This window comes from Passer domesticus, chromosome 6 (assembly GCF_036417665.1).
Source record: "Passer domesticus isolate bPasDom1 chromosome 6, bPasDom1.hap1, whole genome shotgun sequence".
Classification (NCBI taxonomy): domain Eukaryota; kingdom Metazoa; phylum Chordata; class Aves; order Passeriformes; family Passeridae; genus Passer; species Passer domesticus.
This window is the reverse complement of record NC_087479.1, coordinates 23,183,711-23,211,111: the sequence shown is the minus strand read 5'-3', so window position 1 is coordinate 23,211,111 and position 27,401 is coordinate 23,183,711. Positions and strand designations below refer to the sequence as shown.

The window sequence follows — 27,401 nt, the reverse complement described above, 5'->3', positions numbered from 1 at the left end:
TAAGCCTCTCTTCCCGTTACTCATTTCCCCACTTGGCACTCAGACTGTGGAAATAAACACACACACACACAAGCTCCTGACGTCACTAGGAGGAGACGTAACAGTACCAGAAAAGAATGGGGTTTTTGTTTGGTTGTTGTTGGTTTCTTTTAATTAAGGGACACAGAAACTGACTTTGTTTTAAACCAGAGCAAAGAATCTAAAAGCCCTTTCACCCTCTTTCTATAAGCAAAAGAAAATAATCAAAACCAGAATGCCAAAAAACAGATGACTGTATGCATATTTCCCTTTCCTCTCTTGGCAAAATAAAGACAAGAAAAGGAGTTCAAACACAGGAGTATGAGTTTAAACATTTATTTAAACAGAAATTCCAAACCACTCCACCCTTTAACCTTTCAAAGAAAGACAACGACAAACTAGTTTTCAGCCAGAGTGTCAGAGCAGGCATAAGTTGTGATCCACTACAACTCAGTAGCAATACTAGCAGGAGACCAACACATATGGAGCTAGCACTGCAAGAAGGGGAGAAGTAAAAAGGGTTTGAAACTGCTCGAAGGCACTTCTGCCTGCCTGTCTTTCCGTTTTCAGCCCAAGACAAAGGTGCTACCTTTAAACTGCTTTTTTTGTTGCATAGCTGGCTGGTGTGAAATCTGTGGTCTGTAACAGGCACAACCTGGATAGCGTGAATCCTCTAAGGCACATATGAGATTGTGGAGCACAGGGCATCCTCTGTCAGGAACCCTCATCCTCCACTAGATCCAAGGGGAATCCAGTCTGTGCACCTAGCTTCCCAACTGCAGAGCATTGAGAAATGAGGATAGCAGTGCACTGCAGGAGAGCGACTCTCATCAGCTTGGTGCTTGCTTATTAAACATGGCTCAGGCTCAACTTTTCAGTCCTCAAAGGCACTGCTGCATGTGACCAATGACCCTCAAGCTGGGACCCTGACCTGAGAACTGGCTCCAACGCACATGGGGGAAAGGAGAGCAGAGTCACAAGGGCAAACAAGCCTGGCTGTACCAGGGCACCTGATTCTCACCGCCTCCCAGGAGGTCTCTCCTCCTGCCCTGCTTCTGGTAGCAATGGACAGGCACACTGGAACAATTCTTACCCTGGACACTGCATTGGGAAGACAGCACTTGATTCAGCTCCCAGATACTAGCAATAGGCACCAAAGAAGTATTTAAGGAGCATTATGTTACGAGCAAATGGTTTGGCATCCACTTCTAGAGACAAATGGGGAATGCTGGATTCCCCAGAACAGTCTCTCAAAAGAAGTTTGTCAGAGGTGGTATGATATTCACCTCCAGTAGACCTAAGGCAATTCTAGTAATATGACATTGATGGGGATCATTTAAACCTGATGAAATTACAATCCCATTCTCACAGCAAAGGTGAGAGGACCTTAGGACTCCTTGGAGACGCCAAGTAAGACAGGGGAGGCTAGCTGCTCCCAGGGATCCTACCAATCCCATAAGCTTTACTTCAAAGTCAGTTTGCTAATAAATTTAAGGGGAATAAAATTAACCTCATTCTCTAATAGGAAATGAATAAGTCTTGAGCATCAGACCATGCCTCTTCCCATCTCCAATTTTCTTGGGAAAGCTTCTCACTTCTTGAAAGAAGGTGAATTCCGGACTGAGATTTGATCATTCACGGTCTTTGGGGAAAGCTACATCCTGAGACCACAGCAGTAATGACCTATTCTGGGTAGGAAATGGCATTCCAGCTTCATCAGAACACTGAGTGGAAAAACACGGATTTTTCCCACACCCACACAGAGTGTAGGCACAGGGACTGAGCAGAAGAGAAGCCAAGCAGGGAGCAGCTACAGGCTTATGCCAAGAAACCAGAAACTCTGGCACCCAAACCAAGTTGAACAGCTGGAGCAAGAAATGGGTAGCTTAGTCTGAGGCCCAGATGCTTGTCATCTGGTTGGGAGACAGATGGTCTGAAACCAAGAACTACAGATCCAATCTCAGACAGTCCCCACTACTGCAACGGGAAACACCTGATTCATTCATCTTGGTGCATTGCCTGGAAGTTGGAAAGCCCTTGGCACCCAGAATAAAGCCTTCAATCTCTGTCTACACAGCCCAGTGGACGCAGCCATATGGCCAGAAGCTGTGCCTCGAGGCCAGGGACATGCTGTCTACCATGATCTCCCTAAGAGGAGCATCTCCACTGCCTCCAGAATGATACATTCACTAGTCCCCCTGCGCCTGAGCAGAGGGAAGCAGCCTCACCGGCGGGGCCTTACCACGTGCTAAGGAGAGGATCCTAGTCCTTCACCCCTCTGAAGGCTCAGGGTTCAGCCAGCTTCAGTACAGAACATGTTTCCTCCTCTCGTCTAGAGATGCAGTGATGAATACTGGGGTCCCAAAGGCAGCTCCCAGGAAACAGTGAAACAATGAAAGGGCCACAAGCCATCGCCATAATGGGGCCGTTCTGCCTCAGTGCAGAACTGACAGATAAGGTACAAAGAGGAGCTGCTGCTGCTTCAATCACTGAGCTGGCCTAGAGCTCAAGGGCCCTCCCCCTCTCAAACTCACTCCTAGTTCATATCAAACGTACATGGGTGCTGCTCTGGAGCCTCCGGCCTCGCTCCTTGTCCGCGAGTGACCTGACGCCAGAAAAGCCGCTCTCTGCATTCGGTTAGTGTGCTGTGAAGTTAGATGGATCCCAGTGGGCTCAGGAGACTAGAGGTTGGAGCGGCACGAGTCCGTTCCCAGGAGACACCAGGAATCTGAATCCACGTCAGGTTTCGGATCCACTTCCATCTCCTCTTTGGCTGTCTGTGTTCCTTTGGAATGAACCTTCACCTGTCAGAACACACAGCAGTTACCCGAACAGCGCCAGGACCAGCTGCACAAGAGCTAGAAGCTGCACAAGGCCCACAGCCTCTGTGTTCTCCACAGCCATTTGTTGTCACTCTTTGCAACATATGACTGCCCATCCCTTCTCATCTCAGGAGAAAGAAAGGGAAATCCCAGATCCCTCAAAGAGTGGGCCGTCCTCAGAGGAAACTCTTTTGGCTTCATTCCTATTTTGCTACTATCAGAGCCTGCATCAGCAGCTTATACAAGAAACAGGCATCCACCAAATTCTGTTCTGACAGAGGTGGCTGTTAAGAGCTGCTTTCTTCTGCACAGCCTCCACAATCTGCAGGAGCATGGTGAGCCCTGAGCACGGAAGTGCACTCAGATGATGGATTCTCACCTGCTGCATTTCCTCCATCCTCCTGCAGAACCGCTGGAGCTGGGCACTCAGATGAATGGTTTCCTGCTGCAGCTTCTTCTGATCATCCAGACACTGTAAAACCAGGCCTCGGAGGTGTGTCACCTCCACTTGCAGAGCGCTGCACATGCAGCCTGTGCCAGGAGATGCATCCTTCCCTTCACCACATGGTAAGGCTGGACTCAGGCAAGGAGGCTGCAGAGACATGGAAGGAAGTCAGGTTTGAGGCCAGTCAGGCCAGGTTTGAGTGCAAGGCCAAGAGCTGTATATGCCACAAGAAAAAAAAAAAAAAAACATGCCCAGAGTGTTATCCCAGCTTGTTCCCTGACTTGCCAAATTTCTAGCAGGCAGGGTCAACAAGATACTTCTCCTTCTGTCCTCTGTACAAAGCCACTAGCTTCCTCCTTTTCCTGGGAAGGCTGTTCCTATCCTCCCAGCACCAAAATCCATACAGTTTACCCCCATTTCCGCAAGCACAGGATCTGTGCTGCCCTTGGGACAGAAAACTCCTAGAGTTAGGTAGTCTCACAGGTTGTAATTTCTCATTGATTTTCTATATCAGCTCTTCTTCCTATCTCAAAACAAATTCTGCTTTCTAAATTTCTGTTTTCTGCTAGGCTTCTGAGCCCTTGGCTTCTCTTTTATTCCAATTGCAGTATACACATTTTTCCACAGAACTGATCCCATTACTTTAAATCTGACCAAGAATCAGCTTTGTGTTCCCAAAAAATCCTTGGGAATTTTTCTCTCTGCAGCATCATCTCTGATTATCACCAGCCCTCTTTTCCTCATCCAGATGAATTAGGCCTATCCACCAGTCTCTTCTCAGCTCTCCCCATAATTCAAACATTGCCATTTACGGTTCCCAAGAGCTTTTTGCCAAGCATTCACTTTGATAACATTACCCAGGGCTCCGTTTTGGGCTTGTTTAATCCAACAGGTTCCTCAGAGGCCACTTTGAGTCCTTGAAGTTTCTGGTAAGGAAGAGTCTCCTTCTCAGGCTCTGAAGATGCCATACTCAGAGGAAAGGGGCTGTCAGGCATGGGGATGAATTCAGCATTCTCCAGCTCCTGGATACACAAAAGAAGCTGTCTCAGGCCTGCCAGCTTCCTGCAGGTCATTTCATCTCCTCAATCGATGCACCAACACCCTCTTGTGGTTAAACAGGCAGCAAGGCCTTAAGGGCTCTGTGCAACACAACTCTAAGAACCCATCAGAGTATCCCTCAAAGGTGGAAGGGGCCACCCAGCTCTCCCAGCCCAGATCCCCATTTTAAGGCACTTCTGGGAAGCCACATTACCTTCCGCAGCCAGCCAGGGCAGGAGCTGCTGTCAGCACTGTTGCCTCCCTTAGCTTCTGTAGTGCTGATCCAGCCCCCCAGCTCACGATCTGCTTCCATGGTTCCCCGAAAGCCTCCACTGGGATTGGGGGTCTCTGCCTCCTGTTCATTATCCTCTTCCTCTCCTCCTCCAGTTGTGCAGCTCTGAGGCACTAGCAAACAAAAGTGAAAACTTTATACTTTTCCCACCTCTGCTATTCCTGCTGCAAACCCCAGATGGAGCAGAGAAGATGCATAAATTTGTACTGTATGGCCATGTGAGAGCACATGCTAGCATTATCTGCCTCAGCTCCTAGCACTCCCTGCAGCCCTCTCCACAAGGGCTTGTGTGCAGCAGTCTTTTGCAGTTTCTTGGCCCTAGCCCTCCCACAGGTCCAAGAAACTGGACTCCATCTCTCCAGCAACTAGAGCCCCTTCTCATATCAGTTCCCTTCAGTGAATTCCTCTCAGCTTTTCCTCGTCAAATTGAAGTTCCTCAACTACAAAGGCCTCTCTGCACCCATGTTGTTTCTCCTGTTTCAGCCATCCCTTCCCATACATGGCACCAACTAGATTTCTTCCCTTTGAGCTCTTCTGAGAGGCCTTTCAAACACAGAGAAACTGTGCTGCAGGACCAAACCTCCTCCATTCAAACTAACCACTAAGTGGACTTAAACCAGAGCTCCTCAGGGCATGTTACTCACCAGTACCAATGGACAGGCCACTGCTGTTGGATCGTATTGTTTTGGAGTTCAACACCTTTTCTGCAAGGAAAGAAGCATGCTTTCAGTCAGAGTCCCACACAGAAAGCAAGATAACTCCTACAAAGCCAGTGCTGCAGGCCTATGGCTCAGAGCAACTTGTCACATTTCCCCCAGAAATTTGGCCTGTCCTCAGGCAAGATTTATGCTCTCCTGGCAAAAGAATATATCATCATAAACAAGATCCCAAAACTACACCCTAAATTTACACTTACCAACAATGATGATGGTGTGCCAGCCACGGCATGACAGGTCTGGAACATGATGCAATGATCCAAATATTGGCCGAGGCCACGAGGTACAAATATCTGAGCCATGAGTTCTCTCAGTTGAGGTCATTGCCAGACGCCCGTTCCCGCCATTACCCCAAGCAAAGATATGGTTGTCTGAGGAGAGAGAAATTCAGGGGCTCAATTCCCTCCCTCCTTCTCAGCCTGTAATTGCTGTAAGGATCAGTCTTTTTTGCTGTAACTGCTATCCCAAAGTATCTAATTCACCAGCTCCGTTTTGACGGTGGGAGAACAAACCAGTAACAAACCTAACAGGCAGCCACTAAGTCAGTACTGTGCAGCCTTAGGGACAGCAAATACTTGGGGATGCATGGGGGTGATTAACAGGGCAAGACAGCCCCAGTTCAGGAGGATTTCTTTATTTCAGGGCTGTGCTGCAGGGCTGGTAAAGGAAACAATCAGTGGGAGCCAGTCAACCCCTCTGCAGATTAAGTAACCCACCACAACGTGACAAAGAGCCACTCACCGTCAGTAGCAGCTATGGTGAATTCATCTCCACATGAAACCCTGATCACCTGCTTACCCCCCAAGGGGCCTCCCAGCAGGTTTATTCCCAGGTGCTTCTTATAGTCCCCAACACCAAGCTGTCCACACTTGTTGGAGCCGAAGGTCAGCAGGCGGCCTCGCTCTGCGAGGAAAAGGAAGAGACAGTGACAGTGAGGGCCCAGCTCTGCCAGCAGCCATGCACACAGAGCACAGGCAGCCACAGGAATGGCTCTGCTGAGCGGCCAGCCAGGCTGAAAGGGGACAGTGCCAACCAAAAGGAATGGGTTTAGCCTGGAAACACTTCCCCCGTTCCTTTTCCCACTGCTTCCCCTTTTTTGATGCTGGGGGCCTGGGCCTCCTCACAGTTCTCTGACTGATGTCGCTTGAGCATAGCCTAGGTTGATCACAAATGATTCCTCTGCTAGCCCAGAGCATGATTCTTACTAAAACTTTTTTTTTTCTCCCCTTTAAAAAACAGGAAGGCTGACATTGCTGCTTCAGCTGGCCAGGAAACAAGACTGTTGAGAAACAGGAATCCTGAGTTCCTGGAGCAGGCATGAACCTTGCTACCAAGAGCAAAACCCCCAGTATCAAGGGCCAGGCTAAAAGGGCAAATTTGATGTAATGTAATTCAGCAGCCAACATTCAGTTCTTACTGCACAAGGCTCTCACCATCAATAGAAGCTGTGTGTGTCTTCCCTGGAGAAATGGTTCGGATCTTGTAGAAGGACAGCTGCTTGGCCAAAGTAAGGGAAGTGGCATATGGCACCTCACAGTATGTCTGACAAAAGATGTGGGTAAACAGAGTGAAAAAATCACACATTCATCAGCTAAGACCTACTCAAGCAAGCTCATGTCTGATCACAATATTAAACCTGAAGTTTAGGCTTAATGGACCTAAAGTCTAGGTTTTAGGACCTGAAGACAGTCCTAAAACAAGTATGATAAAAAACTGCCCAAATCCGTATCACTGGATAAGTCACCAGAGCAGCTCACTCTGTTTCACTACCTCAGATCTGACATAAGCCCACAGGGCAGACAGAAAACTGAGGAACAAATTGCCTCTTCCCAGAATCCCAGTATCCATTGTCTTGACTGGAATTAAAGCACTGGCACGAAGCTACGAACTCTGTCAGAGAACTTCCATTTCCCCATATACTACTGATTGCTGGAGCCAGGGATCCAAACACACTCACATCATGATTGATTATCCCTGCTGTGCACTGATTCAGGCCCAGCTTGTTGAACTCGTTGAGTCCACATGCCAAGACTTTGCCTGTCTGGGTAAGCAGGAAAGTTCCATCACAGCCACAGTGAACGGACACAATGTTTAAGGTCTTCGGAACATCCACCTAGGTGGAAGAAATACATCCTAAGAAAATAAAAATCCCGACACCTATTACATGGAAGCTGGCACATGGAAAACATACGAGGGTAGAGCAGTGGCACAGCTAGTCTGGCCATTACCAATAGCCAACACAGTTACTTTGAATGAAGGTGTAAGAATACCATAAAGTTTGTAGCATATGGAAACTGATCACAATGCAGATATTCAAGGCAGACACCAGTGACCAGCACAGGAACCTGAAATATGATGGGCCAGATGGGCTCTACAAATACCAAACCCAGTTAGGTGAGCAGGACTGGGCTTGTGTCTGTGCCATGTGGGTGTAATACTGTGTGATCACAGATCTTTGGCTTCCAGGTACATCCTCACTTGTTTCTAACCCTCAGTGGGTTGGAATACTGCAGTTACCTCAGCACTGTATTTCAAGAGGGCTTTACTTTCAACTAATCTTGAACTCATTATATTACATTCAAAGACTTCCAGTAGTTGCACTGCTGTGAGTTTCCTCTACAGACCCAAGGTAAGTCATTTGGTATTTCTCACTATGATTCCTACAACATTAACTGGCATTTCCAGTTCCATCACAGAAATCAGAGCAATGAAGCTCTAAGCTATGATGCTGTTTTGTGAGTGGTATGACTCTGCCATGATCACTAGGAGAGAAATGAAGCAAAATGAAGGGAGGAAGCAAAGTTAATACCCTTGAAAATTCTATAATGTCTCAGAAAGAACAACTGAGCCTCAGAGAGATAGTATTTCCAAACAGCAACTAATTTGGATTTATGCCCTTGCAGATTTTGAGAAGTAGTCACAGCCCTACCTTCTGAGGGGTGTAGTGATCTTCTTCTGAATCCAAGCCCAAGCGTCCTGCATCAATGAAAGTACTGCAGTTAAAATGGCCTCCCCAGGTGCCCGTATCTAACAACTGGTATTGTCTCTCCACAGCCCCAAAATAATCTCCCTACAGAACTAGACTCTCCCTGCTCCTCTGCATCCATCATCACCCGCCAACCCTCAAGGGAATCCAACCCCACTCACAGAACCACTGGGAAACCAAGTGGCACCTTAGAGCTTTCCAGAGTAAAGTCCTATGGCTTCAGCCTCCAGTTCCCCATTTTTACAAGGAAAGAAAGTCCCAAAGAAACAATGTTTTTTGCCCCCAGGGTATATACGAGGCAGCCCTCACCCAGGCCCTGCATTACACACCTGCACCAGGCCACTTTCCAGCAGGCACATCCCAGTGCCTTGAGGGATCAGGGGGGCTCTACCTACCGTACTCTCCACAGCCCCACGTGTAGACTTCTCTGTTCCTGGTCAGCACTGCCACATGGTTGTCCCCACATGAGACCTGCTCCACAGCATTGGTAAGAAAGAAATCCAGCTGCAGGGGCTCAAGCACTTCAGAGCCATAAGCCTTGTCAACGCCAATGCATCCATAATAGTCTGAGCCAAAGGCATACACCTGGCCCTCATCTGAAGGACATAAGGGAAGCTTGGTCAGCACACAGGGCTTGTGTTAGGCTGCATATTAACCTCTCAGAGCATGGTCAGAGAAACTTATTTTCTGCAATCATCCTCTTTAGTGCAGAAGAATGTCATCAGGAGACTACAGAGTCCTTTCTTGTTCATGTTAACAGGGATCTTACATAACAAGCTGTAGTTACATCAGTGCCAAAAAATCTTTGTTTGAACCTGCCAATTTCTTTAACAATAACCCACAAATTGATTCTGTGGCCACCTAAGTCACTCCTTCCTCAAAATGACCACCTGAGCTTACCTCTGTCAAATTTCTGCCTTTTCAGCACTGGAAAAATAAGTTTGAAACTACCTTTTTGAGAATAATTTTCATGGGTAAAGCAAAGTCAGATTCTTCTATAACAGACAACACCACACCTAACACATCCTTTAAAGTATGAGCAGGGTTAGAACTAGAGACAGCTACCAGATGTCAAGCATTCCAAATTAAACAGCAAATCCTAGATACACATTTTTTTTATCACTGGGTGATTATTTTCCCACGCAGTCCAAAGACAGTTTCAAACATATCTACATTCTCGACTTCAGGCTTCACTATCTTTAGTGTGAGCATGAATGGAGGCAACACATGGACTGGTAAAAGCAGAACCTCTGCACAGACACGTGGATATGTTGCCAACACCCAGCTTTATCACCAAAAAGGAGCACATCCTTAGCAAAATCCCATCCTTCTTGGGAGTCAGTATCTTCCTCTGTGTAATAATGTTGACCTATCTCAAATGTTGAGATACAATCTATCCCAAATGTAATAATGTTGGTACTATCCTCCAATTGAGGGATGAGTAACATCTCAAAGGCTTTCTCCTTTGTGCATGAAGCTGCTTTGCTAATCTCATGGTGAAGGCAAACAGCTCCAACAGCTCAGCAAAGTGACAGGACGTGTCAATGCCTACACATCCTTAATAGTCTGAGCCAAAGGAGTTGCAGCTCTCACCCGTGATGCACACTGTGAAATCATCTCCACAGGACACCTGGCGAATGGCTTTTCCCTGGAGCTTCTCAACATGCTTTGGCTGCCGGTAGGAAGCTCTGTCTCCATGGCCCAGCTGCCCGTGCAACTTGGTGCCTCCCTGCATATTCTGCAAGACAGAAACACCTGGTGAGGTTACATTTCCACAATCCCAGAGACGTATCAATAGTTAACAGTAAACAACAGAAGCAAACAACAGAAGACTGCAAGGAGCAAGAGAAAATGTTCTGTCTGCTCCTGGGAAGAGATTGTCATCTCTGTGCATACAGCAGGCAACAATCTCAGTGGCAGCACAGACTTTTCTGGCAGTGATGCACTAACAAGGAGTGATCCAGTCTCAGGTCAGTATCTGGTAAGGAATCCCTGCTCCTTCCTCATCTGCCAGACTACAGAAGCTGCTCCCTGCTGCAGAACTGGACTTAATCCTTCTGCTTTCTGAACTACTTTTCTAAATCCTAGAGGCTGCAAAGAAATGTACAACACAAAACAGATGTTATTGACATGGCCTGACATAGCAATTACACAGGAAAATTACACAAAACAAGTAGTGTTGAAACTAAAACTATTAATAGCCAGCTGAAAGTTTTTAGTGGTTGTTCTGGCAGGAACATCCAGCAAATTACTCCAAGTTGGTTTCTTCCTATTTGGATCTCTTTCCTTTCTTACTGACTTATTTTCTAACTTGTTTTAACAGATTCTGTATAATCAATATAAAAACCGACAGAAGTCTGGAAATGGAGAACACCTCCATGTCACAGACCATCTAAACCTGAGAAGACTGAATTCAATTGTTTAAAATGCATTATATGCCAACATTTTTAATTCACTTTAAACTATTCCAGAATTTCCACTCATCATAAAAAGCACAGCTGTTTAGCATGAGATCCCTCTGCTTTCAGATGAAAGTTGCCTTGCAGATGACAACTGTATTACAAAAATGTCACTCATCCCACTCATTCTGATCTTGAAAAGCCTCCTCAAAAATATAAAACCAGAGAATCATTAAGTCTCCACTGCATGTCTAAGTAGTCAGGAATGGAATGAAGAGATGTTTGACTCAGTGTTTGGGCCTACAAGACCGCCATCTACAAACCTCAAGTGCACAACAAGTCTCCAAAACACTTCCTGTCACAATGGAAAATGCCTCCCAGAAACACACTTGCCTTGGGACACTTGTGTCAGCCCCAAATCAGATGGCCTCAATGTCCACTGCAGTCAGAACTCTCCCTTCCCAAGCTCCCTGCCCATCTGATTCAAACAGGCTCATGAAGGGTCAGCAGTAGATGTGAACCCCCCTTTCCCACTCTCACCCACCTCCTGCAGCTTGTCTCACTTACCACCCAGGTGTAGAGCTCCTTCTCCACTGTCACCACAGCAAAGTGAGTGTTACCAGCACACACCTGGCGGGCACTGCAGCCACTCTTGATGGCATCCAGCTTCTGGGGGGTGGACTTACCACCACCCCAAACATACACCTCACTAGTGCGTGAAGTCACCACGGCAATGGGAGCCTCGTTCATGGTACTTGACCTGCACAAGATCCCCCCCACAAAACACACATGTTTTCAGGAGTTTGCATTCCCTGTCATCATCCATTTTCCTCCTGTTGTCTAGCAGTTTCCTCTTCACAACCATTCATGGCTTGTATTTTCAAAAACTGTTCTTCCAGCAAACTGTGAACAGCCAATGAAGTGGCACAACTTCACCTAAGGTACTCAGATAGTATTAGTACTTCCAAATTTATGAGGAAAAAAATGGTCAAATTCTATCTGATAAATAACAGACAACCAGCTATACCTGCAACAGAAGCTAACTGCTTCACAGAGCAACCCTGCTTACGGGCTTGCTGGGAACTGTGCTGAAGCTCTGCTATATCAGGTTTTATAGAAGATATTTATATTAATGTAATATTCATCATTCAGACAGTCATATTCCTCCTGCTGAAGGATATCTGTATGAAAGGAGATATCTACATTACAACTCAGATATGTAAGCTGTAAAGATTACATTCTCAGTAGGACAGATTAGAGCTGGATGGGACAGTTCCAGCCATACAAATAAGTAGGATATAAAAGGCAGAGTAAAACACAGGACAATAAGCATGCAACTGCTGGGACAAACTTCTACCATTTAGGGATCTTCTAAACTACACTATTCCATTAAAGTTGTCACAGGCTAACACTCTCAGTTCCTCTCTGGGGAGCTGTTCTCTCCATACTTCCTTTCAAACACATGTCTAAATAATTACCTTGGTCGCTTATTTGGCCCATTAAGCAGCGTGACTTTCTCTTCCATCTCCCTGCCAAGGGAGAAAAAGGATTTTAGGAAACAGCAACATTGCTCTATGCAATTTACTGACAAGCAGCACACACAGACTGTTTTCCTTTCCAATAAAATGCTGCTGCCTCTTGGAGGAAGCATGGCAGCTGTTTACCAGCTCGCAGCAATACACAGTAAGTAGGGCAGAAGTAATGCAGCACACAGCTAACAAACTTCTAGAAGAGCTGAGGACAACAAACTACGTCTGCATGAAAATGCAGCCAACCAATACCCATATTGCAAAAGAATAACCTTAAAAGGCTAAACATTACCAGGATATGGGCTTTTACCAATGCCTATAGCAAGACAAAACTCAAACTCTGCTGATCACCAAGCAAAAGAGTATTGCTATAAAGGACTGAGTCTGCTGTTCCCAAATAAACAAATGCGGAATAAAAACAGTCCACCTTTCATAACAAGATAGTGTGTGCAGGCTGATGGGCAAACTAAGCATGGGACACTTTCAATGCAAGTCTCTCCTGAAGAGGAAGGTAACAAAAAGTGGGGGTCTCTATACTGAATGATCCATATATTTTAAATATATATATTCAAAATGGCTTTTTCCAATGACTGCAAGAGGATCTCTGTGATTCTTCATTCACAGAAATTTGAAGAGTAAAACAAGCATTTCTCAAAAAGTCTCCGAATGGAATACCTCAAGGTTCTCTATACAACAGCTTCTAAGGATGCAGAGACCTTTCCCATGCACCAACAGAACATCAGATCAGAAGACTAGACTGAAAAAATACACTTTTCCCTTAAACAAAATGAATTAACTTAAATATCTGCCTCACAGCAGTCTAAATTCACTTAAGGAGGTCGCTATGAAAGCATAAACATCACCAGTCTGCACAAATCCCCCTGTTTTCCCTGTCAGCCATCCAGGTTTTCAGGCACGACCATCTGATTACCTCCTGCGTTTGCTGAGAAGGGGATGTTCAAGCAATTCATCTGCAGTGGGTCTCTTTTCTGGGTCCTGAAAGAAGGAAGCAACAAGTAACTCTCTGGGAAATACTCATCATCTGCAACAAAATCTTGGGCCAGAAGACCTCATTCATGCCTGCATGGACTTCCTTCCTTGACTCCCTTCAGAAGGGAAAGGAATTAATCCAAACATTTAGAATGAGAAGGGATAGATACTACAGATGTGTAGGAGGGACTTGCATGCTCCAAGGTATTAATACTGTGTTTGCTTTCAATAAATTAATTCCCTACAGAAAACTAGAACCCTAAGAGACTGTACTGAGATGATGCTCCTACCTTCACAGCACTGAATTAAAAACTAATTGCTTCTGCCAGCCCATTAAATACTTGTGATCAGAGTAAACCCAGCACACCTCCAGAGCCTGCAGGACTGAGACAGCTTTCAGAAGACCAGAAAAAGCCCAATCTTAGTGATGCCTCAAGCCTCACAAAAATTACCCTGCATCAAATCTCACATACTGAAACAGGCATGTCATTCCCCTTCACCCTTGAATTCCATGGCTGACACAGCTGGGAATGGGTATCTGAAAGTTAGAAAGTATTTCACCAACCTGGTCAAGGCAGGAGTTCACCATCTCGATCAGCTCCCAGGAGTAGACAGTGGAATCAACCTCCATGGCACGATTTCCCTGTACAATCTTCACACAAAGGTTCAAGGGATTCTAGGCAGAAACCAGAAACCAGTCATAATGGAACCAAACTGGACAATGTGTCCAATGGGGAGAGATGTTATGGGCCACCATTATTTTCTTCTTCCATCTCTGATCAGGACACACCCCTCTTCTTCCCTGGCTAGAAGGTTCTCCAGAAATCCAAAAACAATTCCTGCAGAAATTGTATCTCTGATAGGTGGGACTTAGTGGCAGCATCCAGCTTTTCACCAAATTCTCTAACAGTGCAGGGAGATCAGGCTTCTCTTTGCATGAAATCTCCTGTGTGGCACATTGCCATTAAACACAGCATAGCAGCAAAGTTGCTGGGACGCGAGAGCCACCACTGGAGAAAGTCAGGAAAGGATGGTATTTTCACATCTTCTCTTTCAGGGTTACAGAAAATCTTGCCTACAACAACTAGCTGCTTTTGCCATCATATGGCACAAACTAGTAAATCACATGTGTCAGCCAGCAATGCTCCTTTCACCCTCCCCTGTGCCAGCTTGACCCGACTTCTCTTGCAATCAGATTTTGAGAAAGAGCAACAGAATGAGATCCTACGAAATGTGAAGGCCGGGACCTTTTGCTATAGAACACTACACATAAAATTCACAGCTAGTAATGCTAAAAGACTACACAGTCCCAAACCTCCTCCTTGTAGTGAAAAGGACACTTCATTCACAACCATGATACAAATTAGCAGAGTTATTATTCTGCATCTAGCAAACATGGGCTGTGAACAAGGCTGGTTTGGCAGAAGCCAGGGAGGCTGCTGTAAGAAGGCAGAAGGGAAATCGGCACTAAGGGTAAGGGGAATCATGCAGACATTTTCTCTGGCTATAACTGTCACTCTCAGGCCACTGCTTTTTGAATTAGCATATTCAAACAACAACAAAGGAAAAACATGACTGAAGGAAGCTATGAGCTGAGTGCGAATCTTAGGACAATAAAAAATAAGGTTATTCAGTCCATACTGGTTTGCAGACTTACAGTAGCATCAAAGGTCCTCTTCAGAGTAAGCAGCTCAAAGATGACACAGCCCACAGCCCAAATATCTGATTTGAAGTTGTATTTCACACCCTGGCAGAGTTCTGGGGACATGTAATACGGAGTTCCCACCAGCTAGGAAAAAAAAAAAAAAGACATTCAAAAATCAGAAATGATCCAGCAACTTTCAATTCAGGAACTCTGTATCCATTCTGCACAGACAAGACAGAGCTAGACACAGCACTGAAGTGATACACCTCCCTAATGTGCTGGAGGGATAGGAACAATAAGCACACTTTTTCTCCTGTCATCCACAAACTAAACTGACCCTGAGCTTCCTGAAAGATCCTAGACACCTTTCTTCTCATGAGCCTGATGTGGTACAGACTTGTCACTAAAGTAATAGTGATAGAAAAACAGCAAGGACTTTCCCCTCTTAAATATACACCATTCAGGGGTATACACCATTCAGGGGTAATCAGAGCCTAATGTACTGACCAGGCATATGGAAACCATCACATGAGGCTGAAGAAAAAAGCATCTAGCAAAGTTTCCAAATACAGGTGCCAGACCTTAGCTACGGAGCTGGGTCTGATCACAAGATAGTGCCAGGACAAAGGCTGCTCTGTCTCAAACAAAAATAAGGGTTCCTTTTGGGTCAGTACGTAGAAAGCTGGCTTGAGTCCCACCCAAAAGGCTTCCACTTCAGAAGTGGACTTTCCTGAACAATTGTTTTGTGTAGAACAAACACCCCCACCACACAAAAATCCAAACCCCTGCACCTAAATACAAAGGCCTCCCAGGTACTGCAGAAGTAGTGACTTAGCTCAAAGTCACAACAAGGAGACACAGAACAAACGTGATAAAAGATGTAAGAATGAAGCTTCCAGATGAATGGAGCTCACTCCTTAGAAAGAAACTAGACAGCAAAACAAAGCAAGAGAGAATTTAGAAAAAGGAGAAATATTTATAGATGACCTCTTTTCAACTCTCTCAGCAAAGCTCCAAGGAGCTTTACAAAGCCTGCCCTTCATGAGACTCTGCAAGTACACTGGATACCTAATGGGCACACTGAGAGTCTGCCATGTCCCTCCCATTTCCTGTTACACAGCGTGGCTGCCACAGAGGTGCAGAGTCCCAGCCATGGGAAGGTTCAGAACCCTGAGATTCTGAGTATCACACAGAGAACTAGGACACTGCAACAAAACCTCTTTTAAGCAAAGGATAATGTGAGCTTTCTGTAAGACAGATGTATTTTCTATATCTTCGTTGGTAAATTGTAGAAAATTATAAATTAAGAAATCAGTGTTTAGTAAGAAAGATGTGAACATTCTACAAAATCACAGTTTTACTGCTACAATTACAAATACTGGTAATAACATGTTTTGCACTCATTTCCCAAAAAATTACTTCCAGTCTGCCACTGGTCATTAGGTTACAAATTGAGCAACTAGACCAGAGCATAGCCAGCATATAAAAATCAAAATATGGCTGAAGGTGTGTAGCTCAAAATTTTTCATATGTGAAAAAGGAAAAATCAAGGTTTGCAGGTCTAGTAGGTATAGATGAATACAGACAACACAGGCTAAAACAAAGCTGGAAATTCACAGCACAGACTGAACTGCCTCTGAAAGTCAGAAGGCCATGAAAAAGTGTGACAAAATAGAAGTGGCTCTACTGCAGCCCAGCCTAGTGAAGGCTTTATGCAGTAGCCTTGAGCTCCCACTTACAGTGGAACTGCACAATAGTGCTCATGTTCTGGAAGGGGACTGGCAAGTGTTTAACTACACATCCTAACAGAACACCAACGCCTGGCATTAAATTGAATGATACAGCTGGTAAGAGGAAGTGTGAGCTGGCTTGTGTCCCAAACTATAATAAAGGCTGTAGCAGACAGGAACCTCAGACAATGTCTCCCTTTCCAAGCCTAACACTCCCCACAGAAATTAATGGAGCTGAGAAATCCAAGCTGAACCTTTCAGGTGCCTGCAATACAGCTTACCCCGTGTCATAACTGGCTGCAAAAATGCTTTCTGGCAGGGTCTGGAACAAGGCCAAGCTTGACAGCCTTCTGGTAGAATTAATCTCTCCTACAAAGCTCTGTCCCCCTTCAGGAACATTAACAACAAACCATACATCTGGTTACCATGAGAAACACAAGTGCCTTTCTTGCTTCTTCACAATCCAGTTCAGAGCCTGAATATTAAAGAGATTTGAGACATGCTTATGGCACAGTGCAATGCCAGGCACACACATCCAAGCTATCTCACATCCACCTGAGGCAAAATTTACCTGTTAGCACAGCAGCATGACAAAATTAATGTCAGTTGTTAAGCTGGCCTTAACTAGCCCAGAGGGAGAGCATTGTTCTGATATGGCTATAATGCTGTCTGTGTCCATCAGCTAGCACTGCCTTCGTGTTACACAGATTCACCTTCAGAAGTACCATGCCTAGGGGAAAGAAGAACAGTGCTCTCTAGCCTGGCTACACTAGCTCTGGTACAATTCTATTCCCATAGTGGCACCTATCTTTAGTCTGCTGCTGCTTTCCAGAGAGACAGACCTTAGAAAGGTAACCTGGGAGCAAGGATAACTGTAAGCTGCAACACCTCAGCAAATATGGCAAAGTTAGTGAGACAAAGTGAGGAAGTAAAGTTGTAGCGAGGTGGGTGTCAGTCTCCAAGTAATAAGTGACAGGTCAAGAAGAAATGGCCCCAGGTTGCACCAGTGAAGGTTCATATAAAATACTAGGAAAAAATTCTTCACTGAAAGGGTCAGGCATCGGAATAAGATGCCCAAAAAAGTAGCTGAGTCACCATCTCTAGAAGTGTTCAGAAAAACCTGTGGATGCAGCACTTGGGGACATGGTTTAGTGATGAACACAGCAGTGCTGGGTTAACAGTTGGACTTGATGATCTTAGAGGTCTTTTCCAACCTTAGCTCTATGATACCATAACACTGAGGGAAATTGAGGGGTGAGGGAAAGAAAAGTAACAGAAAATGAGCAGCAAAAATGTACAGCATCCCTGGTCTTCTGCAAGGTATGCAGAGATGAAAGAAAAACACAACTCAGTTTGCACATAAAGATGGCAGATACTCACAGTCTCAGCCATGGAGTACTCAGAGTTCAGCTTCTTTGCCAAGCCATAGTCTCCCAATTTAATCAGGTTTGCCTTGGTTAGAAAGATATTTAATGTCTTTATGTCTCTGAAATGAGAAAAAGAAATTCAAACACTTGAATATGCTTACAGATTTCACAGTTTTCCACAGAGTTTTCCACAGACTACTATACTTTTCCCCCAAAATGAGCTACTTGCTACTCTGCCAGCTCTCTGTCACACACACATACACAAAGTTCTGCAAAGGCAATTTTGCTCCGAGTACCAGGGCAGTAGCTGCAGTTATCCATGTTTTATCACATTCCCCACACAAACACAACACAGTTGCAAAAGCTCAGGCTCAGACACCTATGTAAAGGCCACAGATCAAAGATAGTTCTTTCCCCCCTCTCAGTTTCTTCTCGTATGAAGGTCATTGAGCAGGTCTTATTTTTGCTAGTTTTATAAATAGACCCAAGCCAGGAGATGCTGAGCTCACTAAAAACATAAGTGTAGATATGAATATGTATATATGCAAATATAAACACATACACAGAGGGTGTGAAACAGATGCCACTCTAGAACTTAAGCACAACGTCCTGATCCCTCAAGGAGTACTCTCTATAACATGACATAGGATTCTAGCCCATGAGTTGGCTGGGCTGATTGAGAAGGCCTTAGTCTAGGTTTGAAGGGGGAAGGAGATAAGACCAGGCTGGTTAGACAGGAGCCTGTGGCTGCATGCCAGTGCTGGGATGAAATTCCTGGCCCAGGTGAAGTGCATCTGCACCAACACACAGCGTGGGTAACAAACAGGAGGAGCTGGAAGCCACTGTGCAGCACGAAAACTGTGACACAGCTGCCATCATGGAAATGTGGTGGGGGGACTTGCACCACTGGAATACTGCAGTGCAGCCCTTCACAAGGGACAGGCTAGCAAGGACAGGCAGTGGGGTGGCTCTGAACATTAGGGAGTGTTACATTAGGGACTACAGAGCCCAGGGTCAGGGACAATGTGGCTCGGTGCCTGCGGGTGAGAATCAGGGGGGAGGACCACCAAACCAGGATGAAGAGCCAGATGAGACTCCACAAGCAGCTGGCTGATGTTTCATGATCACCAGTTCTTGTGGGAGATTTTAGCCTGCTGCATGTCTGCTGGAAACTCAGCACAGCAGAGAGGAGGCAGTCTAGGAGGTTCCTGGAGGGTGTGGAAGATAACTTCCTGACGCATCTGGTTAGAAAGCCTACGGGGGCAGTGCCTGCTGTTTCTGAACAGAGAAGGGCTGGTGGGAGATGGGGTGGCTGGAGGCCATCTTAGGTAGCGACCACAAAATGACAGTTTTCAATTCTTGGTAAAATAAGGAAGGAGGTCAACAAAACCTCTACACCTTGGAGTTCTGGAAGGCAGACTTTGGTCTTTTCAGGACACTGGTTCACACAGACCCTTGGGAAACTGCTCTTAAAAACAAAGGGGTCTAGGAAGGCTGGACATACTTTAGGAAGGAAATTTTAGAGATGCAGGAGCAGGCTGTTGGAGAAGCTGGCAGCCCATGGCTTGTGTAAGTGCACTCTTTGCTGGGTTAAAAACTGCCTGGGTGGCTGGACACAGAGTGTGGTGGTGATGGGTGCCACATCCAGTTGTCAGTCAGTAACCAGTGAGGCTCCCCAGGACTCAGTGGGGGCTGGTCCTGTTTAATGTCTTTATCAGTATTTTGGACAAGGGTGCACCTTCAGTCAGTTTGCAGACAACACCAAGCTGGACAGGAGTGGAGATGGGGTGGATGGTAGGGTAGGCTCTACAGTGGGATCTAGACAGGCTAGATCAATGGGCTGAGGCAGTAAGGTGAAATGTTGGGTCCTGCACTTGGGCCACAACAACCCCTGCAGTGCTACAGGCTGGGGGCAGAATGGCTCAAAAGCTGCCCAGCAGAAAGGGACCTGGGGATGCTGGTCAACAGCAGCTGAACAGGAGCCAGTGTGTCACCAAGAAGGCCAGTGGCACCCTGGCCAGTATCAGAAGGAGCATGTCCAGCAGGACCAGGGCAGGGATTGGTGCCTTACACTCAGCACTGGTGAGGCCACACTTCGAGTCCAGTTCTGGGCCCCTCACTGCACGAAAGACATTGAGGGGCTGGAGTGTGCCCACAGAAGGGCAACATGGCTGATGAAGGCTCTGGAGCACAAGCCTGATGAGAAGCGACTGAGGGAGCTGGGGGTCTTTAGCCTGGAGAAAAGGAGGCTCAGGGGAGACCTTTTCACTCTCTACCACTGCCTGAAAGGAGGTTGCAGCAAGATGGGGGACAGTCTCATTTCCAAGGTAACTGGTGACAGTTGTCACAAGAGGAAATTGCCTCAGGACACACCAGGGGAGGTTCAGGTCAGATATCAGAAGAATTTCTTCACTGAAAGGGATGTTAAGCATTGGAAGGGGCTGTCCAAGGAAGTAGTAGAACCACCATCTCTGGAAGTGTTCAAGAAACAACTAGACATGGCACTTAGTGCTATGGTTTAGTTGACTTGGTGGTGCTCAGCTGGACTCTTCAGATCTTGGAGGTCTTTTCAACCTTAAAGATACCATGGTTCTATGTACTATGCCCAAGAGATTGAAAGGCTGATGGCCACAAAAACTCAACTCCAAAACTGATAGAAAACACTCTCAGACAGAGTAATCTGTATGTAGTTTCACAGACCAACACAAGAGGCTGGAAATAGAGAAGAAGCCCCCGCAGCATGATATGCTTTTCGTGGCCAACACTTCTCAACACCCACTTTTCCTAACATGCCATCAACAACTTCCCAGTGCAGATCAGGAAAACATCAAGTAAAGCAGCACTTTGCATTCATCCACTTGGGGCATCGCAAAGTCCTGGGTCACTCTCACAGTGTCTGCAGCAGAAGGAAATCACTGCAAACATTTGCATAATTGTTCAATTTGTTATTATGGAAGGCTTTGGAGCCACACACGTTCAGAGGTGGTAAGCAGGAAATGACTGCAAAGCAGGACAGACATGGCATCTGCTTCAGGCCAAAAACTTAGGCACTGCTTTGCTGAGTGTAGGCTACCAACCCCTCATTAGCAAAGCTCACCAACTACTAAAGATTCAGAATGGCAGCAGCCAGGATGCCATCCTACAGAAAACATCCTCACACAGCTATGCCCATAAGTTAGTGCAGCACATGACCCAACTGTGCTGGAAGTGGCTGTCTACATGTGCATACTCCCCAGAACATCACGGTCTCCTTGAAACACACATAAGACGTGAAATCTACTGCTCCCAAACAGAAAAGGGCAATAGGAAAAGCTAATTAGCTACACATTAAAATCTCAGAATAACTGTCAAAATTACCACTGCAAGCTAACAGACTGTACTAGCTCCTTAAGTAACAGGCCAAAGAAATAAGATTCAGACAAATGCAGGACAAATCTTCACATGGGTTATATTAGAGCAATGGACAAATGCAGAGCCTTCACCACCATTAGCCTCCAGAATTACAGAATGATGTGCACACTGGCTTGCAGCTATTAACTGTGGAACAGGTCGGAAGTACCTTTGGCCTGTGGTAAATGCTCTTCCTACCCACTTTAACAAACATCATTTATGTGCTATTGCAATAAAGGGCAAATTTACTTCCTTCCTATGTGGATAAACTCTTTGTTCACACAGCTGCAGTTCCAATTTCAAATACGAGATTTCCTGCACATTTATCACAAGACAGTTTCTAGCTCAAGAAAAAAAGGGATTCTTAACATCTAGGAGATCCTATTACATTGTGGAGAGAGGCTCAGTGTTTGCTTCAAACAAAGAAGCAAAGAAGTTCTTCATCCCCCCCATGAACTGCACTGGTCACCTCAGCTTTCTGCATGCCACACTTACCTGTGAAGAATTCCAGCCCGATGAATGCAGCTCACAGCTGATGCAATTTGAAAGAGATACCAAACCACCATCTGCACAGGTAGGAATACAAGCATAATGTGAGGCTTAAAAAGAATTTAAAAACCACAAAACTCTACATGTCTCTGTCACATTGAGGCACAGCAAGAGGGCCTGGCCATACCACTTAGATGCTCTTTCAGGAGTATGAAAATTTTTACATTTCCTGGTTTGGAAATCTCTAAAATACATATTTCAATAGGTAGATTGTTCTACTTCCATTCACAGTGTCTGTCCTGACAAGCATCATAGATTCAATAAGTGAAAAGACTTCAGAATGACAACTAATGACCACTTGGGAAACATCTACAGTTGTGCTCTCCAAAATATGAATTGGGACCATTAAATACTCTCCATGAGCCAGAAAGCCTTAGAAGTCACTATATAAGACAAGTAAGTATAATCATTAATCAGCTCGGCATGCAGTGAAAGCAGACAGCAAAAAGTAAGTTTAAATAAAATAAAGACAGAAAATGAGAAGAGTAAGACAGATTCAAGGAAATTATTTGGAAAAAAAAACCCTACAAAATTATTAAGAAGGGAGAGAAATAGAGGGCCCACTAGGAAGAAACACAGAAAGAGTTTAAAAGTTAAATGTTTGCCAAGATGATAAGGTGAAGAAAGCCAGTTCTCTTTTGTTATTCCTCCCTTGGAATTATATACTGCTAGGAATTATGGACAGTTTAAAAGGAAAATAAGTTTCAGATAGTCCATAAATGCTTGCAATATTGAACAAAGAGGACACCAGCCCCCAGATAAACACAGAAATTCCCCACCATCACAATGAAAAAAAAAATTGAAGAAATACATAAATAATCCTACAGATCACCAGAACCTTAGGCCAGCCCCACTGCTCCCTCAAACCACCCCAAATTACCTCTTCTTCAAACAACTTGTCTTTCTGTCGCAGAATCTTATCGTAGAGGTTCCCTCCTGTAATTATAAGTGAGTGAGAAAGAGAGAGATGTTCATCTTAGTTAATGGCAGCAGCTACTCTGCTCAAGTGCTGCTGGGAATACTCAAACCCCCTAAGAGATCTGATCAATCACTACAGCTCCCTCACAGCATTCTTCACTTAAACTCATCAGGCACTCACAAAATTAGGTTCTTCTTCCATCTAAGAACTTCACTGGTGTATTAAAGTCTAAGCAGAGACAATTCTCTAACACCACCCTTTAATACTCTCTGAAAACCAAATCAGTAAGCTCAGCCAGCAGTCCCTACTTTTTTTTATTTATTTTTTAAGTGTTTCTTGGGATATGTAAACATGTATGAGATTGTCCTGTTCAGCATGATATATACAAATAATACATTTAAAAAAGAGAAAGCAAACAATTTTTAAGTCAGAGTAGTCCCTGAAAGCACAGTTTACTGTCTTTCCCTACCTACTCCCTCTGGACTGGCCTCTCCTTTTTCTGCCCTGCCAAATACACTGGTACAGAATTCACAAAGCACTGACAACAACAGTACCACTAACAGAAGCCTCAAATCAGCAGAAATCTTTGTGTACCCCATGACTTCAAGACAGCAGACTGAAAATCAAGGAGAACTAAAAGAAATGATGCTGAGGGCTGCAGGTAGAGAAACTCCCTGTCAGATCAGTACCCAAACTGTAAATCCCAAAACTACGACCACCTCCTCTTGCTATTCCAATTCCCAATTATCATGTATTATGTCATAATTGTAATGGATCACCAGGACCATTCCCATGGTGCAAGACAGCTTTTGGCTACATGATTTCTATGGCCCTGTCAAATGGTAAACTCCTTTGTTTACTTGAAGGACTTAATTCACACTTCCATGTTAGGAAGACTTTTCTAATTAAGATTCCCTTCACTTAATTTCTTCTCATTCAGCCTTGCTGTAACTTCTCAATATTTATTTTTTCTGCCTTATGTTCACATTCATAAATTAGCTACAAACCACTCCTCATATTCACAATCTAAAAGTATTCACTTCTGCCTCTTCTTATGAATGTCTTTTCCAACCATTCAAACTGCAGGTTTTTAGCCAATTGTGTTTTTCACCTCTCTTTTTTGTTCCAATCTTTTCTGAACCAAAGAGCAGCATGATTGGTACTACATTGCCAAAATCCTACACAAGGCGACAAGTTAGCTCTTGACTCATATAATCAATACCTCTATGCACACACACAAAAACCAAATTAATTTTGTATTTGTTTCATCTACTCAAATCTAACCTTCCAATGCACGTTACTGTCTCTTCAATTACTGTATTTTATAGGATATTTCTTCCCAAATGTAATTCATTTGTATTCACTGATGTTATCCCATGGTAAATCCAATCTCACAGAACCATCATATACACATGGAACTAAGAGCAAACAAATCAATTACTTGGCTTTTTCCTCTGTAAAATAGGGGCAACATTAACTGAAGTTTGAAATTCTTTTCTAGGTCTTCAGGAGAGACAAGCCAATTAAACATTAAAACCTTTGGATTCTGAGAAGTGCCTGACAGTGAATTGTCCAGCCTTACTTTAAAAATTACTCACAAATCATCTTGGGCTTGTACACCATTAAAAAAAAAAGCCAAAGAAACAACTATTTATGCATTGGTACAACCACTACATGGAAGTCCAAACAAGATTTCCTCTTTCTCGTGTCCCTTGTTCTCTACCATTCAGACACATTCAGGCAACACCAGCTATACACTCACCTCTTGGTTATTATCCCAAAGCCAAGAGGCATTTACAATTGTCCACAGACACCAATACTACACAGCTTTTCTCTATGCCCTCCAACAAATTTATCATGGCCTCAAGCATGCAGTCTTTTCAGGGCAAGTAAGCAACTGACACCGAGAGAGAGCCCCTAAAACAAAAGGTGCCTCAAAGAGCTAACATTCCCCTGTGCCTGCACTGGACTCCACCCTCCATAAGAACAAAAAGCAGAGAAGAAAAACCAGCTTTGGCCAAGCTGCCAACCAGGGTGTCTGACACCCTTCTAAAAGACCTTGCACAACTCTGTAGTGCTCTCCAACCCGTTCCAGTGAAAGCAATCTGTTGTATAAGGTGATCACAACACAACCATGCCCTTTTCCAGCAAAAAATGTTTCTACGGATGAGCCAAGGCTTAACACAAGCCCTGTACAAACACCAGATACTTCACCTGGGGAGCTGTCCCACTCACCCAAACAGGAGCCACACTGCAGTTCCAGGCACATATCCTGTTCCAGGAGTGTAAGCTGTGTATGGGCTCCTCTTCCTGCCATCTAAGAGCAGCTGCTGGTCACAGCCTCATTGCAAATCCTTCTATCGCTCCATCTGAGGTAGGACTGCTTTCCCTGCCAACTCCAAACACCACCATATTCTTGGACAGAATTTTAAAACTTTCTCCACCACCAGAAGGACCAGGTTTGTTGTTTAGGTTAATATTAAATGTAAAAGCTCAAAGCAGAAAGCAGGAAAAAGTCCTGACTGCAGTGTACCACAAGAGCTTATTTTTAAGCTCTGATTTATAATTACCAAATTATAAACCTATTAAGTGACAGTACTGAAAAAACAGCCCTGCTCTGTACTGGTAGAGATGCCCAGACAATCCCCTGGTCTTTTCCCACTGCCCTCCTAAAAGAACACAGCAAGGTGCACTGGAAGTGTTTATCACCAATAACCACTCCTTTCAGTGCACCAGCCATTCAGAAAACTCAAGAAATCATAGACTGCATAGACTGCCTCCACCAACTACTGGGCTTCTTTTTCTAGCACCTGAGACACAAATCAGAAGGGTTCTCAGCCTCTCCTTCAGGAGCTCTGCAGCAGAATTCACCGCCACGCCTTGGCCCTCCAGATGACACCCCAGAAACACTCGCTGCAGGTTCTGCAGGAGGCTGACCCAGCCACATGGCAGCTGCCTGTTCATGAACGGGAGTGGGATCTCACCATTGCAGTACTCCAGCTCAATCAGGAGCGTGGTGTTATCCATGAAGTGGTTGTAGTATGCAATGATGTTCTCATGCTGCAACAGGGCCAGGATAACGATTTCGTTCAAAGCATCACGACGCTCCTTTTCTGACAGCCGGGTCAGGTCCACCTCCTTCCACACTACAAGTGAGTCATCCTGAAACACAAAAACATCTTTCCATTAAAAACACACTTTTATGAATAGAACAGTGTGTGCCTTTATAGCAGGGAATTAAAATACCAGAAAAGTAAAAGACTTTCCTGTCTCTTACAGATTTCAGACAAATATTCTTCATAACTTAAATTTTGAGGTTTGTAGTTTGTCATTAGAAATAGTGATGGCCTGAAGCTATCTTGCTAGCTGGCCAACACTCACTGGGGGAAAAAAACCAAAACCAAAACACCAAACCAAGGGAAAGACACAGGGTTTGTTTTATTTCAATAAAGACTAAACATACTCGTTCAACAAAGGGAGAATGCTGTATTTTTAGTGCTGTAGCTGTAGGATATTGTACAAGAACAAAAGCTATTAAAAATATTCAAAGGAAAAAGCCTACAGAAAAAAACAAAACTAAACAAAACAAACCCTCTAAAACAAACCAAAAAGGAAACCAGAATGAATTTAGATTTAGTTTGCCCTTCTCAGGCCCGCACACGTTGTCAGCCATGCTACAAGTGATCTCTCAAGTGAACAGTGTTCACTTACACCTGTGCAAGCCATGACATCTCAAAGTGGCCAGAAAAAAACTGAAGAACTTTCCTTTGGAACTAAATCAAGCATTTTTCTTTGACAGCCACTAAAACCACTACAATTGAACTGGATGGTATGAAACAAGTTGGGAGCAACGGGAGGACTGGCTTCGCACCCAGCCTCCCCTGATGACACCAAAATGCTGAGCATGTGAGAGTTACCTGTATGAGATGACCCCATGTCCTCTGTAACTGGAACAAAACACAGAAAAATGAGTAGTCTACTGGCGTCGGAAGAACCTCCACATCTCCCTGCCAAACTCCAGGGCACCCAGAGACTGGCGGTGCCCAAACGTTACAAAGCCCGGACCCTGCAGCCCCGGACACTGAGGGCTGGAGCTGTCACTTCGTATCCGGGCTGTTCCCGGGGCGGTGCCGGGGGATGTCACCCCGGGGGCTGTGTCACCCCGGGGGCCGAGCCCTGCTGCGGCTCGTCGGGCAGCGGCGCCTTCCAGCACCGGCCCCCGGCAGCGGCCCGGGGCCCCTCGGCGGGGCGGCGGAGCGGAGCCCTTCTCCCGCCGCCGGGGCCGCCCACCTACCTCGGTGCGGCGGTACAGGGTGGCCTCGCCGAAGGCGCCGCGGCCCAGGGTGCGGATGGGGATGTAGTGCAGCTCCTCCTGCTCGCCGGGCACGCCGCCGCCGCCGCGGGAGCCGCCCCTGCCCGAGGACTCGTTGCCGAAGTCGGAGCTGATGGAGTCGCAGTGCCGCTCGTACTCGCCCAGCGACATGGCGACGGCGGCCCCGCTCGGCCCGGCGCTCCCTCAGCGCGGCCCCGCGGGCTCCATGTCGGCTCCGACGCCGACCCGGAACC

General features: G+C 45.4%; 1 protein-coding gene across 2 annotated transcripts; it reads right to left on the bottom strand.

Moving 5' to 3' along the window:
- Positions 1 to 338: 338 nt before the first annotated feature.
- NEK9 (NIMA related kinase 9) lies at positions 339 to 27,401 on the bottom strand. Of its 2 annotated transcripts, XM_064423820.1 has the most exons (23): positions 27,130 to 27,401; positions 26,753 to 26,782; positions 25,820 to 25,997; positions 22,797 to 22,852; positions 21,863 to 21,933; positions 17,991 to 18,096; positions 14,893 to 15,024; positions 13,801 to 13,911; positions 13,177 to 13,241; positions 12,195 to 12,245; positions 11,284 to 11,476; positions 9,911 to 10,055; positions 8,713 to 8,913; positions 8,261 to 8,307; positions 7,289 to 7,444; positions 6,765 to 6,873; positions 6,073 to 6,234; positions 5,532 to 5,702; positions 5,260 to 5,319; positions 4,538 to 4,728; positions 4,143 to 4,307; positions 3,220 to 3,432; positions 339 to 2,822 (listed from the first exon to the last, which is right to left on the bottom strand). In XM_064423820.1, the coding sequence occupies exons 1-23, from the start codon at positions 27,316 to 27,318 to the stop codon at positions 2,700 to 2,702; spliced, it is 2,925 nt and encodes a 974-aa protein (XP_064279890.1). In that variant the 5' UTR covers positions 27,319 to 27,401; the 3' UTR covers positions 339 to 2,699. The 2 variants fall into 2 exon arrangements, with proteins under 2 accessions (XP_064279890.1, XP_064279891.1); XM_064423821.1 differs by lacking the exon at positions 26,753 to 26,782.

Excerpts from the sequence above, each read along its gene's own strand:
- NEK9 (XM_064423820.1), bottom strand. The coding sequence starts at position 27,318 with ATGTCGCTGGGCGAGTACGAGCGGCACTGCGACTCCATCAGCTCCGAC. Across the intron at positions 21,934-22,796 it reads ACAAGTTGTTTGAAGAAGAG|ATGGTGGTTTGGTATCTCTT; the intron begins GTAATTTGGGGT and ends CTACCTGTGCAG. Across the intron at positions 4,729-5,259 it reads TGGCCTGTCCATTGGTACTG|TGCCTCAGAGCTGCACAACT; the intron begins GTGAGTAACATG and ends TTTGTTTGCTAG.